This window comes from Gigantopelta aegis, chromosome 3 (genome assembly GCF_016097555.1).
Source record: "Gigantopelta aegis isolate Gae_Host chromosome 3, Gae_host_genome, whole genome shotgun sequence".
NCBI classification, from domain to species: Eukaryota; Metazoa; Mollusca; class Gastropoda; order Neomphalida; family Peltospiridae; genus Gigantopelta; species Gigantopelta aegis.
In genome coordinates, this window is record NC_054701.1 from 61,430,445 (window position 1) to 61,448,645 (window position 18,201).

The 18,201-nt window shown below is 39.6% G+C and overlaps 1 protein-coding gene across 1 annotated transcript; it reads right to left on the bottom strand.

Annotated features, from left to right (window-relative positions):
* Positions 1-3,463: 3,463 nt before the first annotated feature.
* On the bottom strand, positions 3,464-16,429 carry LOC121368382. The gene is made up of 3 exons (XM_041493077.1): positions 16,053-16,429; positions 9,147-9,679; positions 3,464-6,619 (listed from the first exon to the last, which is right to left on the bottom strand). Exons 2-3 carry the CDS (start codon positions 9,666-9,668, stop codon positions 6,245-6,247), a joined length of 897 nt encoding a protein of 298 aa, XP_041349011.1. The 5' UTR covers positions 9,669-9,679; positions 16,053-16,429; the 3' UTR covers positions 3,464-6,244.
* Positions 16,430-18,201: the final 1,772 nt, after the last annotated feature.

Consider the following 18,201-nt stretch of genomic DNA (forward strand, 5'->3'; position numbering starts at 1 on the left):
TGGTACCTTTCATGGCTCATTTTTGGCATAACCAGATGTTTTTACAACACCCCTAGTTTCGCACAGAATTTGAGTATTTTTTACAGGTACCCCATTCATGTTTCAAGCACAAGGTTACTTGACACAGTGGTACTAGATGAAATAAAATTGTATACATTATTTGCACAGATGAAACTAATCTTTTTTTTACAACAAACACACTCACATTTACTACCAATCACAGGACTTGTAGTGTGAACTTCTCTGTCAAAAAGTGGGTGCACCTCGATCTTCGACCTAGCCGGAAGTTATTTGGTTTACTACTACCTGTATCCCACGTTGTAGATTCTAATAAACCAAATCAATTCCTATTGCCGATGTTAACGTTTACTAATAAAACTGATATAAGCAGCGTATTAATACACCCAGAAAGTACAGCAATAAAAAATGTGGCACCTCACATCTAATCTACCTGCAAGGAAATGGGGGGTCACATACTATTTAAGAGATGTAATTAATGTTTTTAATAGCAACCGTCATTTTTGCTAAAAATTGCAGTTCCAATGTTGAGGGTACCCCGCATTAGTTTCATCCTCTGGCATATACCGCATAACAACTGTATAACAAATAAAAGTGTATTTATTTATTGTCAATGGATAATATTATTTACACAAATAATCAATTGTTATGCACTGTATACTAGTCAAAAAGTTTGTTTTAGTTAACGACACAACTAGATCACTTTGATTTATTAATCATTGTCTATTGGATGTCAAACATTTGGTAATTTGACATAATATAGTCTTGAAGAGGAAACCCGCTACTTTAGCTTACGTTTAAAATGGTACAAATCGTAATGTTAAATATATATATATATATATATATATATATATATATATATATATATATATATATATATATATATATATATATATATATGACGGCTTTCATTACAAATGGATAAAAATACATTTAATCTACAAAGTATTAACAACATGATCGGTGTGGATATGGGTAGTGTTTTGGCCCGTACCTGCTGAAACCACTGGTGCAATAATGTGTTCAGGTTTTGAAACTTTGCATTTGTTTCATTCATTTCAACTTATTTTCGTGCTTATATCCAATTAAGGTTCAAGCACGCTGTCCTGAGCACACACCTCAGCTATCTGGGCTGTCTGTCCAGGACAGTGGGTTAGTTGTTAGTTGGTTAGTGGTTAGTGAGAGAGAAGAGGGTGTAGTGGCCTTACACCTACCCATTGAGCCCTTAAGAACTCGCTCTGGGTTGGAGCCGGTACCGGGCTGCGAACCCTGTACCTACCAGCCTGTAGTCCGATGGCTTAACCACTACGCCACCGAGGCCGGTTTGTATTTGTTACGTGTTTCCTGTTGCCAGATGTGTTGTCCTCGTATAGCTGTCGGTAGTGCTCGCTAAATTTTAGTATGTCAGAGACCGTCTGTCTGCCAATCTTGTAATTATTTACTAAATCCTTGTGCCTTAACACAGGATTTGATTTAAATTCTTCAATTAACTCAACTTTTGTTTTTAAGGATAATTCAATGCACTTTCGTATTTTTCAGTCATTCAGCAATGATAAAAGCATGAATAAAAGTGAAACGCTTTTTTTTTTTTGACAGTCTCAACTCAACACAATTGTAAAACTTATACCACTTGCGTATGTACACACACTGATACTAATCTGGTTGATCTAACGGTGTAAGTAATGACAAGAGCAGTGACAGTGTCGTTCATTTAGCTATCAGAGCAGATTGGTCGCGTGGCCGTTAAAGGGACATACCCTAATTTTTAAACACTAAGGCATAATTTTCACCTAGAATCTAGTTTCAACCCGTATAAATGGACACTAAGTTTGGGTAATTTACAAACCTGTAACAAATTTGGATACAACTGAGTGAAACAAGAGTCTGTGACGTTGAAATACCCATAAAAATAGACTAAAATGCGATTCCAAAAACAGTTACTTCTCCGACGCACGTGCGTTTTTTTTTAAAATATGAAAAATGCGTTTTGTGGTATTAGAAACACCAGGATAACCAGAAACACTTCGGTTGTATGAAAATGGATAATCTAAACAATAGAATATAAGTAATGTTTGATTTCAGTCATCATAAATGACTCTAATAGTGAAAAATATGCTGTAGTATTTAAAAACTAGGGTATGTCCCTTTAATTAACAGTTTTGTTTGGGCAGTCATCAAACCGACACCGTCTGGATGCCGGTGTGGACAGAGTTAATCACACCAAAACCGGTTTCTTTGTTCTTGATTTGGCATCCGATATCCGGATATGCCGGATTAGGCAAAAGTTAAATCATAATAAATTAATGGTCGCTTGGCGGGACCATGAAGCTGTGCCGGTTTAGACAGAAATCCGGTTTAGATAAAACACTAAAAATGTATTATTAATTAATTAAAATATCTCTTTTATATATTTTGCCATTCATTTATTAAAGCAAGAACATTAATTACATTTATGTTTATTTCAATTATTGTTTTTGTCTTCAGTGCATAAAAAGTGCCCTGAAAATGGTCAAAATTGCCCCCAAAGTGTTTTGTCTATCATGCCTTGCCACATTTCTAGGGAAAACAGCCTAAGTTTGACATCCAATGGCCGATGACTAATAAATCAATGTGCTCTAAACAAAACAAACAAACAAACTATTACAGGCTGATTCTGTGGTGTGCTGTTGCTAAAAATATTGCCTGTAGTATGTATATCTTTTCTGTACTCTTTATTCTATATATATCTAGCCTATACAATATTTATTTATTCTCAGTAGCTAAGTTGTAAGTGTTCGCTTGATACGCGGTCGATTTTCGGATCGATCCCCGTTGGTGGGCCATTTCTCGTTCCAGCCAGTGCACGACGACTGGTATATCAAATGCCGTGGTATGTGCTTTCCTGTTTATGGGGTGGTGCATATAAAAAACAAATCCCTTGCTACTGATGAACAATGTAGCGAGTTTCCTCTCTAAGACCGGCCTCGGTGGCGTCGTGGTTAGGCCATCGGTCTACAGGCTGGTAGGTACTGGGTTCGGATCCCAGTCGAGGCATGGGATTTTTAATCCAGATATCGACTCCAAACCCTGAGTGAGTGCTCCGCAAGGCTCAATTGGTGGGTGTAAACCACTTGCACCGACCAGTGATCCACAACTGGTTCAACAAAGGCCATGGTTTGTGCTATCCTGCCTGTAGGAAGTGCAAATAAAAGATCCCTTGCTGCTAATCGGAAAGAGTAGCCCATGTAGTGGCGACAGCGGGTTTCCTCTCAAAACATGTGTGGTCCTTAACCATATGTCTGACGCCATATAACCGTAAATAAAATGTGTTGAGTGCGTCGTTAAATAAAACATTTCTTTCTTTCTTTTCCTCTCTAAGACTATACGTCACAATTACCATATGTTTGACATCCAATAGCCAATGTGCTCTAGTGGTGTCGTTAAACAAAACAAACAAACTACTGTCTTGTATCATATAATCTTTATTACATTATTATCTCAGGTCGAATGGCGAATCACGCTCGGCAGGGTTGTCTCCCATTCGTTACACATCCTATTTGTTACACACCTGCATATTCCCAGTTCTTACACAGTCGGCTTACAGACTAATTAAGCAAACTCCTATAACCTTATTGGAACAGTCTAGTCTAATTCAACTGTTCGTTTCAATTCAACTTTACTCCATCAAACCAATCACATTGGTACATAATACATGTATACATTTTTAAATTGATATGCATACTGTAAATTGGGAAAATAACGCGTTTAAACTATAAAAAAATCCAAGCGCATGTGATACACGTTTACAGTGTGAATATCGCATATATGATCGTAGTACGCGTAATAAGCCAGTACTCACGAATCGGAAATGAAACTCTAAATAATGTAAAAATAATACGGACAGGCTAACATAGTTGTAAAGTTTTTTCTTCTTCTTCTACTATTAATTAATGACTAGAAATTCAATCAGTGGTGACTTAGCATTTAATGTTTTACTTCATAAGCGGTTTTACTTCTAAAAGGGTGTTAACTGTTAACAGCTGAAGCCGTGAGCAATATTATTCCAGTTTACAGTACATCAGTTACAAGATTATCTATCATCACATAGCAAATAGATAATTTGTAATAAATAAATGTGAATATATGTTCTGTTCCTGTGTCTTAATTGTTAATAGAAGGTCCATTATTGCATACTAGGTAGAAGGTACAGAATTAACAGTTCAGTCAACAATGACGTATGTTGTTATAAAGTGTGTAAGAAATGGGACATGTAACAAATGGGAGGACACCCTCGGCAGACCCTCGTGGCTTTCGGCATTCTATCTTTCATAGGATAAAGCCGATATCGTTCTTAAGACAGCGACCAGTTATTCCCTATTTATTCGTTATTCTGTATCTCTTATCTGTACTATATCTCTTTATTCTGTAACTCTGTAATATGTCTCTTTCCTGTATTATAAATTATCTTTTGTCCAGTGTTAAATCTCTTTATTCTTTATTCTGCATTTCTTTCCTGCATTTCGTTATTCCGCATCAATAAAGAGTAATCGTCACAGTCCTGTAACATGATGAATGAAAAGAGAACAAAGTCAAACAAAGTTAGTCAAGAAATCTATTCTTATAAACAATAATATTGGTTAACATCAGCTGTAAAACAATAATAATAATAGTTTTTTTCAATATAACAAAAGCAGCTAAATAGTAAAATAATTTCTCTAGTTTGGTGGATGAAATCAGGTTGGGCGTTCCACTTCTTGTTTTGCTGAAAACCTTAATTTTTCTTCATAATCCTGCCAGTGTAACATTTATAACTATCTTCAAATGTAATTTATATATTTAGCTATTCATGTATGATTCAATTAATTGTTGTTCTGTCATCTGCCATTTGTGCAATAACTTAGTCTTTCGTTAATAAGGGATAGCAATTAGGCAAAGGAGTGTGAAACTAAATTACAGTGATCAAGGACACGGTGGATTTTAATTGGTGCCCCCAGATTAACAGCTAAGGACTATACACGACGGCAATTACGTGAAACAAAATTACAGCGATCAAGGACACATAAGGATTTTAACTGTTGCCTCCAACTTGCAAATTCTGTTATTCATTTAACATTAGAGTAAAATAACACAAGGAAAATATACACTTTTTTAATTGGTGGAGATCCGATGGTAAAATCTACATTATTTTACAGCCAAGCGAATACTCCAAGGTAGATGGCAGAGTTTAGATTGTTGATGGCCACAGGGTATTTCAATTCTATGGCAGAGTTTAGATTGTTGATGGCCACAGGGTATTTCAATTCTATATTACCTAATGAATCAGTACACCAAGATTTACCTCAGCATACAACCAAGCGAGTGCATCAAGATCTACCTAACCTTTACCGCCAAGCAAGTATAAGGGAAATCTACCCAACTCTACAGCGAAGCGAATACAACACAATCTACATGAATCTACAGTCACGTAAAGCCAGTACAGCTGAACAAAGTATAATAGAACGAGTACAGTCTTGCGAAAAATAACTTTTTCTAATCAAGATTTGACAGAAATAGAACTTACAGAGCAGTTGGACCAAACAGACATGCGTCAATATTCGTGTCAACGAAAACCGAAAATCCGGACTAGCTTATCACGGAATTCTACAAAACCAAACTTCGCAAGCGACAAGGTTTGTCGTAACGGTGAGTGGACATTTAATACCTATCCATTTTTTTATTGTTAATTAATCACAAGTAAATTAAAATTAAAACGTGAGCTTGTTCATGTAGCCAAAACCATGTTTATGTTTATATAGACTATTTCAAGCACTGTATACGAAGTTTATAGGTGGGAGTGGTACTGGGATGCGAACCCAGTACGATGACTTAACCACTACACTACCAAGGGCGGTAAGATATGTTGCATTAATATTATTATTTATGTACAAATGCATTATTGATCACGGATCATTGCATGCAGCCTTTGAGCTACCATGCTCATTTATTTAACGTCAACCACCTACCTGTGAAGGAAATACTACAATACGCATCTCATTTGTTATCCTAAACTTGATGCATACTACAAAGCATATCTCCTTAGTTAACTTAAACGTCAATCAGCAGTAAAGCAAATCCTACAAAGTGTATCTCCAGAGTTATCCTAAACGTCAAGCAGCTGCGAAGCAAATACTACAAAGTGTATCTCTAGAGTTATCCTAAACGTCAGGTAGCTGTGAAACAAATACTACGTCGTATCTGTCCGTAGTTATCAATCATAATTTCCGGTATATGAATCCAGGGAATTATCGCTCTCTTGGAAGCCCTTCAGAGCCACAATAGTTGGAATAGAAGAGAGTTCATCATCTTCTCTACAAAACTGTTCCACACGGTCACTTTGGTCACCAATGGCAACCAGCTCATTAATGCGATTCAGATGAGGGAGCCTTTTAATAAACGTCTCACTCCCACCATCAATTTCCTTAACTTGTGTATCGGCAGCGTGTAGTGGCTGATCGTTGCCAGCCGCCTCCTTGAGGGATGTATCAGGGTAATGCATTGGTTCTTTTCTGATTTCAGGTTGCGGGAGGGATGGTCCACTGCTGATGATATAAGTCTGATCATCATCATCAATGAGTGGTTGTCGCTGAAAACAGAACACATTGATAGCTGATTGTTAAGATTATCGTAATTATGATTATGATGATTATTAATTTTACTTCTATATGATTTACTACTGCTGCCGCTGCTACTACTACTGCCACTGCTACTACTGCCGCTGCTACTACTGCCGCTGCTACTACTCTACTGCCACTGCTACTACTGTAACAAATCTGTATATTTCCAATACTTTCCTGAATAATCTGATTTGTTGTCTGTCCTTTTTCTACTTATGTTTGGTTTCTTAATTTTATTCTTGGTTTCTGAACTTCTTATACTAACATCTTCTAGCACCCTATTAGCACTTTAATCAGCCTTCTAGGAATCAGATTACTGATGGGTAATGTTACAGGAACGATCATTCAGATCCATTGATTTTCCAAACAGTGGCATGAGACCATATAATATTGTAATGTTTAGGCTTGGATTTTATAGTTAATATCACGTTATGTAATATTTGGGGAGGGGTTAAAAAATAATAATGTTATATTGTATTTTGGGATACCGTTTAAGAAGATAATTAAGTTAGAATTGTTTATTTTATTTACGTAATTTTTGTTGTAACGATGTATAATTTTCGGCAATATTCGGCTATAATTATGTTTGTCGTTAATCTTCGTTATTTCTACGAAGAACTGTTTGGATAGGTTAACCAATCGTCATGTCCGATTAATGTCATGTCATTAATTTGGACCAATGAGAGCCATTCCATGTATTAATGCTAGATTTGTCCATCCGTTTACTCACTTCTGATTTTTCAACCACAGGTACAACATGTGTGTATGTTGATTGTGTTTTTTTATGTGTAGATTTTGAATGGTTCTCTCTCACTCGGTTATTACTCTAAATTGTGTCTTTAGATTTATTATGTGAGAACCGACAATGATCAGCTATTTATTTAGTATGTAATTCATTAACCAAATTGTAGTGTATTTTTGTTAGTTGTCACCGTCTCGCAGTGCATTACCGTAAACCTTAAAATTATTGTTAGGCATATTTCGTATTGACACTTGAGAGGTTACTAAAATATTTTTGAAAGAAGATTATTGGAATTTTGGAGAGAGGAATTGAGTGAAGGAAATATTATTTCTGTCTCGTAAATTTCCAAGTATTCCACGTTTGGGAATCTTGTGGTTTCACGAATGGGAATGAATGTTTAGGTACGTTTTCGATGTTTTCGATGGATTTTCATTCTCTTAGAATAAACAAATAGTAATCCATATTGGGATTCTTAATGTTTCATTGGCGGGGAATTGAATGGTGCTTGAGTTGTGGGAAATTTGAATAACTATTATGTAACCTGTATCTCTCAATGTCAATCATGAAATCTATTAAACATCTTAATTATTTTGCTGGTTAACTGTAATTGATCTTTATGACCTACTGAAACCCTTAAATAAACACTGTGAAAAAGGACGACTTATGTGATTATTTGATTAGTTATTGAGAAAGGTTAATCATGAGTTTACATATTCAAATGTAATTTTTGAAGTCTACGACCGAAAGGGGTAGCCGAACCCAGCAAGGTATTTTTAGAACTGTATTTAATTCGATTTTAGCACCGGTCTATAAGTGGGCACGTGCTGAGAAAGTGAAATCGTTACACTACTACTACTACTACTCCTACTACTATTATAACTACTTCTGCTGCTGCTGCAGTTGCTTCTGTATCCATATGGTTATGAGAAATGAGAAGCACATGTTTCATATGCACCTTTTTCACAAACTGAATGTAGCACATGCTTCAGCCAATCGTGGAACCCTAGTAAAGCCCATTGCATTTAATCTACATTACATGGGCGACCTAGTGTTGTTGGCAAATGGGTTTAATTTTCCAATATTAATACTTCAAGTTTCAGAGCTCGTCCTTTGCCAAAGAGAGGGCAACACATATCACGAACTTTGATATACAAGGTGCACTGGTTGGGACTAGATAAAACTCAGTCAGAGAATGGGTCCACTGGTGTGATTCGATCCTATCCAAGCACCCCAGGCGAGCGCTCTACTGACTGAGCTTGGTCCTGCCCCTTGGTGATGGAGAATGCTATTTTTTGAAAGTTATCATTGTGGTATCAAATGTGGTATCTAACTCTATTTTCTGCTGGGATCAAATGCTGCCCACTGTTGTTTCTTCCTGAAGCACTACTAGCGGGACTTGCTGCCTAACGGAAGCTTCTTATTCCAATCCAAAATTAAATCAGTGTATCCTAACTGTTATAGTAGTTATGAAAATAACTGACAGTCACCTAAACTTAACACATATTTTGCTTGTAATACGAGATATGGGAGGTATATGTTTACAGTAGCAAGCACACAGTTAAAATATTATCGAAATATTGAGGGGTTCTACCCACCTCATCAGCTAGTGGGGGTATCTCTTTGCAACAGCAAGCCAGGTTAAAATAGTTGAACACAGATTTAGTTGTGCATGCATCATCAGCTTGGGGAGATGTATATCTTTGCAACATCAAGGAAACAGTTAAAATATGGCAATACTGGGAAGTTCTACGTACCTCACCATCGAGCTCGTCAACTTTGTTTCTCGACTTCCGGGGATTTCTAAAGAAGATTACGCAAGCCAAGATGACGAGCGCCAGACACACAGACGATACCCCCAAAATAACATTAGTCACCAAGGCATCTTCACACGTGTCTCTGAAGTTGTCTAATATTCGTCTGGTACCAGGTGGGCAACCTCTAAAACACTGATGGTTGTAGATCTGCCACCCGGCCGTCTTGCAGTCGCTTTCTGAGATACATCTACTGTTGTTAGCTACTTCCGAAAATGGGCACTCTACGCAGCACTGGTCATTATAAGCCTCCGGGTCGAATATAGGATGAGATGGTGGACACTTATCTATGCATATCCCGTTGAATGCTACTTTTCCTGACTTGTTGCAATCACTGTTCGTGATGCATATGGTGCTGTTGATCATTGCACATGTTTCAAACGGACAATTTGCGTAACATGAACCCAGGTAACACATGGGTGTCGGGGTTAAACAATAAGGTCTTTCGCAATTGAACCATGCCATATTTGTAAAACCTACAAACAGAAACAAAAAATTATTTTGGCATTATTAATTATATAAATATCCTTGTGCATATTGGTTCATACTTTGCGTATATTTACATTCAGTAAAGATTTAGATATATACTGTATGTTAATAAATCATACCATCAATCTATTAAAATATTGGTTTGCACACTCTTTAAAGTAGATACAATATATATATATATATATATATATATATATATATATATATATATATATATATATATATATATTACCCATATGGGCTCAAATATATGGGGTAATATTGTTTTCGATCTCTGCACAGTGTGGTGCAGATTGCTTCTACAGCCACTGATTGACTGGCTTTATAAAGACGAGATTTGATTGGCAATTACGTCCTGCCGGGACTACCTTTAGTTCATGCTACAGTCAATATGCAAGATACCTTTGAAGTTGAAAGAGAACAGATGTCTGAATTCGAAAGGACCTAGCCAAAGCATTTCCATAATACCATCAAGAAAAAGATCACGGCCATGGCAGTGACGAAGAAAAGTGTACAAGTTGGCAAAACAAACGTGTTAGACACTAACCTCATCTATTCGAAAGTAGTAGGCCTTCAGGCCAGTTCCCATGAAGTGGACATCAAGGACGTTCTCGCACATGAGCTAGCATCAATCCCAACATCAGCAACATCGCAACAACATTCCAGCAAAATCTGTGTTGAAGAATCAACTGAAAGTTGAGGTCTCATCCAGAAATGCACCAGACACAGACATCACAATCATCGATGGCTCTGCTCTCCTGGATGATATACTGGCCTGTGGGTGGTACAGTAAAAACCTATGTGTCCAACTTCAGAGAACATATTCAGAGGAAGCTGCAAAAAGGAGATGTGTACTTGGTATTCCATCGGTACTATGAATACAGCACAAAAGGTGTCACAAGAAGTGCGAGGAACACTGAAGCAAGTAGAGTTCACTAGCTGAAGGTCACTACGGAGCTGCCATCGCAGAGAGTAATTCAGACTGTCATTGAAAAGAAGCAGCTCATTCACATAATCTGCATTGAGCTCATACGAGACGTGTCGCCCCATCGAGACCATATACAGAATCACAAACTGATCATCACATCCCAAGACATAACTCCAACTGAGATCAGCAATGGAGGAGTTATCATCAACAGAAGGGATATGTACACTACATAGGCAGAGGCAGATATCATCTTTGTGCAGTAAATGCGCATGGCTGCAAAAGAGAACCCCACAAGAATCACAGTCTTATTAGATGACACAGACGTGTTCGTACTGCTTCTCGAGCTCATGGTGAGGATGGAATCGGCATTGGAAAGAACACTGTGTTGAAAGTTGTAAGAAGTGGACTTCATCTGTCACTTCTGGAGCAAATCGATGCATCACTGCCAATGGTGATATAGCAGGCAATGACATTCATGATTGCATGCTATGGAAAAAGGAACAGTTGCAGAATGTCAAATGCATGACTCAGTGCTTGGGCAGCGAAAACAGACAATGGGTATACATCAACACCAAAATTATGCTCTCAACAACCAACCAGTGAAGCGTTCGAGGAAAACGTGAAACGTGCACATCATCAAACATCCATATGGGAGAGACACGGATCCATCAGAACTGGATGCTGAGAAATATGGATGGCAGAAAGATGAACCCAACAGATCACTTGCACCTACGACAATCCCGGATACAGTCAGTCTTGCACCAGATGCTGTCTTGCGGCTCATCAGATGTGATTGTGAGAGTGACACACCTTGCCGTTCATCCAGAGGTGGTTGCAGGAGTGCCAATCTGTTTTGCACAATGTTCTGTGCTTGTCACGATGGAATTTGTTGAAACACAAATGCTTTGTGATTTGTCACAGTGACTATCAGCTGAACAATCCAATTCCAAATCATCCCAAATCGCACAAATTAAATACAGGATGCATGACTATAAAACTGCTATGTAAGGATGTCGATATCATTTGAGAAGCAATACAGATTGACACAAGTCGATGTGGGGATCAATTTATTGTGTATTACCGCCTGATGTCATGTGACACCCCAAAACGATTTTCACATGATGAGATCGTGGCACGTTCTGAAGTCAATAACGCGTGTGACCGCCTCGCGCAGCCACAACAGCCGCACAACGTCTTCTCATTGACCGAAGAACTCCTCTGAAAATCCGTACCGGAAGTCGTCGCCATTGGTTGATCAGTGCCTGCCCAAGAGCTTGAAGGGTCTGCGGTGGGTTGACCTGCTGTCTCAGTCGTCTTCCCAATTCATCCCAAATGTGTTCGATGGGTTTCAGGTTTGGTGAACGGGACGGCCAATCCATGACATTGATACTGGCGTTTCGCAAGAAATTGCGCGTCAATATCGCTATATGGGGTGTAGCGTTGTCTTGTTGAAATGTCAATCCTGGACCGTGTTCTGGTGTCAACACTTGATCACGGTATTGTGCGGCAGTGAGGTTGCCCTGGACGACAGTCTATCGGGAACGACCATGGGAACAAAATGAACCCCAAACCATTACGCTGCCGCCACCAAATATGTCGACCTCCTGAACACAAGACTGCGCATAGCGTTCTCGCGGTCTACGCCACACCCGTACCCTGCCATCAGCAAACCTAATTGTGAAACGTGACTCGTCACTAAAGACAACGTTATTCCAGCGTCTCTGATTCCATCTAACGTGTCGTCGGGTCCATTCCAGACGTTGACGACGATGAAATGGCGTGAAAATGGGTCCTTTGTATGGTCTCCTAGCTCGCAGACCAGAAGTCCGCAGTCGATTCCTGATGGTGGATTGTGACACCCGACCCCTGAACAATGGTCTGCTTGTGGACGCGGCCATCTCGAACCGATTACGGAGATGACGTAATCTGATTTGTCCATCCTCTCGGCGTGACGTCACCCGCGGATGTCCTGGCCTCGGACGATCCGCCACTACACCTGCCTGTTGCACACGGGTTCTGAGATTATGAATTGTCTGTCGGCTGCATCCTAATGTGCGAGCAACTGCCGCAACGGATTGTCCTGCGTGCAGCCTACCCACAGCACGCTCACGTTCTGCATTTGTGAGGCGTGGCATTCAGTCACTAATTTGTCACCAGAAATTTTAATGTGTTTTCCTGTTAAACAATACACGTGTGAATTGATTTGAAGGCATACGCGTTCACTGTGTTGATCACGTGACCCTGTGCACGTGTTTGTCAGGTTTTGCGCTTTAGACGTGCAGAAAGGCAATATGTGCGTTTCACTCCGCCCCGTCCGTGCAGATCGTCGGGAAGACCTTTATCATCCATTTTGTAACGCAAATTTCAACTGATTTCCTCCAAAATAATTTACGATAAAAAATATGATTATAAAGTTTCTACTTGCGCTCAGTATACATGTTTAGAGTGATTGAACCAGCAAGTTGTTTCTCATTTGATTTGACCAGAAATAAACTCATAGTCTCATATGTCATTGTAATAAATACAATACACTTAATTATTAAAATTAGTTCTTATTTACCATGCGTATTAGTTAGTTATCAGCCTATACCTTACATGATAACATATATAGTGTATTAAAAGACCTATAGGACGATTATTTGACTTTAAAACAGCCATATCTTCGTCCTTTTATTGTTGCCATCTTGATTTCTTTGTGTTTTATTGGGAAAATCATAGCTGCATAAGCTTCCTTATGCATGAAAACATATATAATGACCTTTCATTCATGTTTCTATCTGGTCTAGTCATGAACATATGTGGGAAATTGATTGTCTTTGATTCGGTGGCGGCCATCTTGGATGTAGTCTCCTAGCATAAATTGCTCAAATGTGACAAGATGTCACCCGGCAGTTTCTGAATATATATGCCCTAAACATCAATAATCAGCAATAAAAAAAACCCAACCTTTTAGACTCAAAAACGAGGTGCCATGATACTTCTGTCGGACTAAGGCGAGTGTTCTAGAACATTCATTCACAACGGAGAGATGATCCGTAATTCCTCGTAGCTCGTTAGTTATTCTCTAATTATATAAGAAACATGTAAAAGGAGATTATTACTTATAATTATTTTTAAATACACATATATTGTACACTTGTTTTCTTTTATCATACACACACACACACACACACACACACACACACACACACACACACACACACACACACACAGAAAAAGGTTAAGCACCCCCTGTATTTTTTTACAATGGCTTGTCTTACAAGTTTTGGCGTTGAAAGCCTAATAATATAACATCGGAAAAACAAATGTCGTTTGCAAGAATACATCTTTGACAGTAAGAAAACATAACAAGTGTATCCAGTTCTGAAATTTTAATCATGATTCTGAGAAGAATTCCAAGATGCTGTATTTGAGCCAAAAACTGAGGCACAATAAGTATGGAGGTGTAGAGTCGGAAACACAAGTCAACATCATGATTGATCACTATTGAGTTTGCCTTGGATGGTGACAAGATCCAGCTTACGGGCAACCCCAAACCATTACTAAACCTTCACCATACGGGATCGTAGGTCGTATGTTCTTGGGTGTGTAGGCCGCATTTTTATGCCTCCAAACTCTCAATCGGCCATCTGTGACATGGAGCAGGAACCGGCTTTCGTCGGACCAATGGACTCTTTGCCAAGACCTCAGATTCTAACCTCTCTGTGCCTAACACCACGCTAAACGGTGTCTCTCATGATGATCAGCAAGAAAGGTACGCTTGATTACCCTTCTGGCCTTCAATCTTGCCAATTTCAGACGATTCCTCACTGTTCTGGCTGACATCGGTCTATTGGGTAACCATTGGCTCTTCAGAACAGGAGACGTAGCAAAGGGCTGACGACGTACGAGCTGAAGCAGGGCCCTGTCCTCGCGCTGTGACGTCATGCGAGGTCTCCCCGTGTTTTCCCGTGTTTTCGTATCAGTCTGCTGATTACGGTGTAATGATACCCCAGTTGACGTCCTATACTTTTGAAGGTATTGCCGGTCGCATCCATACAAATAATATGCCATTTTTGGGCCTCTGATAACCGTTGACGTGCCATATTCAACGATTAATCTTCAACAATGCTACTCACAATAATTCACAATTTGTAATTCATGTAAAAATGCATAGAGACTTATTTGGAACCTTAGCTGTTAGGTAATAAAACAAATATGAAACAAAGATTACCACTGGGGTACACGGTACGCCCACCAGGAGAAGTACATAAATTATTAAATGTGCTACGCGTGTTTGGAATATAATTAGGCTCAATGGGGTGGCGGTAATACATGGAAATTAGGTCCAGCAGTAACGCGTTCTCTCCAAATGTACAGTGGAGTCCGGTGATGGTAGCTGAAACCTTCCCAAAACATTACGCTACCCCCTTCCCATCTGTTGGATTCCAAAACACAGCAATCTACAAAACGTCCCGTGCGTCGCCTCCAGACGCGTTGACGGCCGTCAGCGTGATAGAGACGGAACTTGCTTTCATCTGTGCAAAGGACTTGTCTCCACTGCAATCTGCGCCAGTTGTGATGTTGCTGTGCCCATTGCATTCGCTGCTGACGGTGCCTTTGAGTCAAAACTGCTCCAACGTAAGGTTGTCTTGCACGAAGTTCGGCGGCTCGTAATCGACGTCGTACCGTGATGGGAGCTTAGCTATTGGTCCTCGTCTACCAACGACTTCTGCACCTGTACGTGTTCATGTTCGAAAACGGTCGCATAAATGAAACAGCCGTATATGACGGTATTGGGCTGGTGTTGTAACGCGTTGTGCACCTGGTCTCGGTCGATACCGAATAAATGTGTTTCTATACCTTACATCGAATCGTGTAATTGTCGTATGGTGACAATTAAATCGCATGGCTGTCTCTCTGGCAGAGATGTCTCATGCTAAAAGACCTATTGCTTGGTTGCATTGATTTTCAGAAAGTCTAGACATCGTGGATTTGTTACGGTGGAAGTTAAGTAACGTAACGGCATAGATTCTTGATTGTGTGATTATGTAAAGGAGAATGTTGCACGAGAATCTCGGATTGCCACATGAACTTAACTTTCAAGCGAAAAATACGCTGCATGAACTGCATTTACAGTTTTAATAATTTGATTCAAACAACATATATCCGCACAAAAATAGGTGGTGCGTTTTTAAAGTCTTTGTGCATATGTTTTGTTTATATCTGATACATATACACGGGCGTAGGAAGGTGCCAAAAGGTCGGGGGGGGGGGGGGGGGGGGGGGGGGGGGGGGGGACACATATAAAATTAAAAAAAATTAATATCGCTACTGCTGCTACAAAGTTGGGGGGGGGGGGGGCACATTCCCCTCCTCACCCCCGCTTCCTACGCCAGTGATATACTTAAAATATGAACCAACTTTATAAACCTTTTTGTTTTCGTACTTACCGCAGTCAAAGTAAGTGCTGTATGTGAAAGCGAAAGTAAGATTTTCCTCGACGTATTCTACGAAACGGATCCTGTTACACAAGGAACAACTACCAGCGACGCCAGTGACAAATATGTATACTGAGCTAACTCTACCAATGCACGCATGCACCCTTTCGTCCCCACTCTACTTCTCAGTTGTCTTATATCCTGTTCTATTGTTTTTTCCTGGACAGTCGCCAAGTGTAAGGTTACAATCCAAGGGGAAGTTGAACAGTCACGTATACATATCAAGCGTTTTTGAAAATACTCTGTACCACAGTTGGTCTAGTGCTAATCTCTCTCTCTCTCTCTCTCTCTCTCTCTCTCTCTCTCTCTCTCTCTCTCTCTCTCTCTCTCTCTCTCTCTCTCTCTCTCTCTCTCTCTCTCTCTCTCACACACACACACACACACACATACACGCATACTTCGCGCACATGCACAGTTCAGCGAGCACACCTCTCTCTCTCTCTCTCTCTCTCTCTCTCTCTCTCTCTCTCTCTCTCTCTCTCTCGCGCTCCACTCTCAGCGACCTCTCTCACCTCTCTCTCCTCTCTCTCTCTCATCTCTCATACACGCTCTCTCTCTCTCTCTCGCACATGTACACTTCAGCGAACACTTCAGCGAACACGCATTTATCTCCCACCCCCATCCCTCTCATATATACACGCACATTTCCGCGCACATGCACACTTAGCGAACACGCATTTCCGTTCATCTGTGATCGCATCGTCTGCTGCAGTCACAAGTCTTGTTAAGCCACCAATGTAAACATTACGACACCGGCCACACATTTCCGTTCATCTGTGATCGCATCGTCTGCTACGGCCACAAGTCTCGTTCTATCATGTCACAGAGAGAGAGAGAGAGAGAGAGAGAGAGAGAGAGAGAGAGAGAGAGAGAGAGAGAGAGAGAGAGAGAGAGAGAGAGAGAGAGAGAGAGAGAGAGAGAGAGAGAGACAGAGACAGAGAGACAGAGAGAGACAGAGAGAGAGAGAGCTAGAGACACAGAGAGAGTGAGTTCAAGTTTGTTTTATTTAACGACACTACTAGAGCACATTGATTTATTAATCATCGGCTATTGGAAGTCAAATATTTTGGTAATTCTGATATACAGTTAGAGTGAGTGTGCAGATCCAGCCCATCTAAAGTTCCCAACGACAATATATATTTCTGGTTATTCAATGTATTTCTGATCAAACTAATTTTTGTAGTAGCTGAACAGATTAATTTTCCTTTGAACCGACAAATGCAAATTGAAATAATAGATTCAAATAAAATTCCACATGTATTTATTTATATAATATTTTAACTATATTATTTCAGGCCTTTGCTTTATTACCCATATTATGTAGTATAAGTGTGAGAATTAAGTAGTATTACTATTTTAAAGTTGTGTGAGGCATCAAGTGTATACTAGAACACGAACAACGTACAACATGAACATAACTTTACTAGACAGACGACATTTAACAAGTGACCAGCTGATCCACACAATACAGGAACCACGAGACATGCGCGCACACATCACGATACGATACCGAGGTATAACGAATGTTCACGACACCGAACAATAACGTCTAATGTTTACGATACATTGACTTGTTACGTCCAACAGTTGTCTGTCTAGGACAGTGGGTTAGTTGTTAGTTGTAAGTGGTTAGTGAGAGAAAAGAGAGTGTAGTGGTCTGACTCATTAAGTTGTTAAAACGGTTGCAAACCCAGCACCTACCAGCCTTATGTCCGATGGCTTATCACGACACCACTGAGGCCGGACAGAATTGATAGCTGTTTCAATGAATACGTACTGAAGATTATTGTGTGTTGTACATGCATTATACTAGTATATTTTTTGCCAAGGATTCTCAATGGCAACATCTTGTAATTTTCTTATTGTTTGTTTTGTTTAACGACACCTCTGGAGCACATTGATTATTAATCATTGGCTATTGGATGTCAAACATTTGGTAATTTTGCCTCGTAGTAAATAGAGGAAACATTTTCTTAATGCATCAAGGGATCTTTTATATCCACTTTCCCACAGACAGGAAAGCACTCACCACGGCCTTTGTCCAGTTGTGGTGCACTGGTTGGAACTAGAAAAAAACTCAATCAGTTGAACGGATCCACTG

Coding starts and splice junctions, on each gene's coding strand:
- LOC121368382 (XM_041493077.1), bottom strand. CDS start 9,668: ATGGCATGGTTCAATTGCGAAAGACCTTATTGTTTAACCCCGACACCC. Junction 6,620..9,146: donor TTGACGAGCTCGATGGTGAG/GTACGTAGAACT, acceptor TTCTGTTTTCAG/CGACAACCACTCATTGATGA.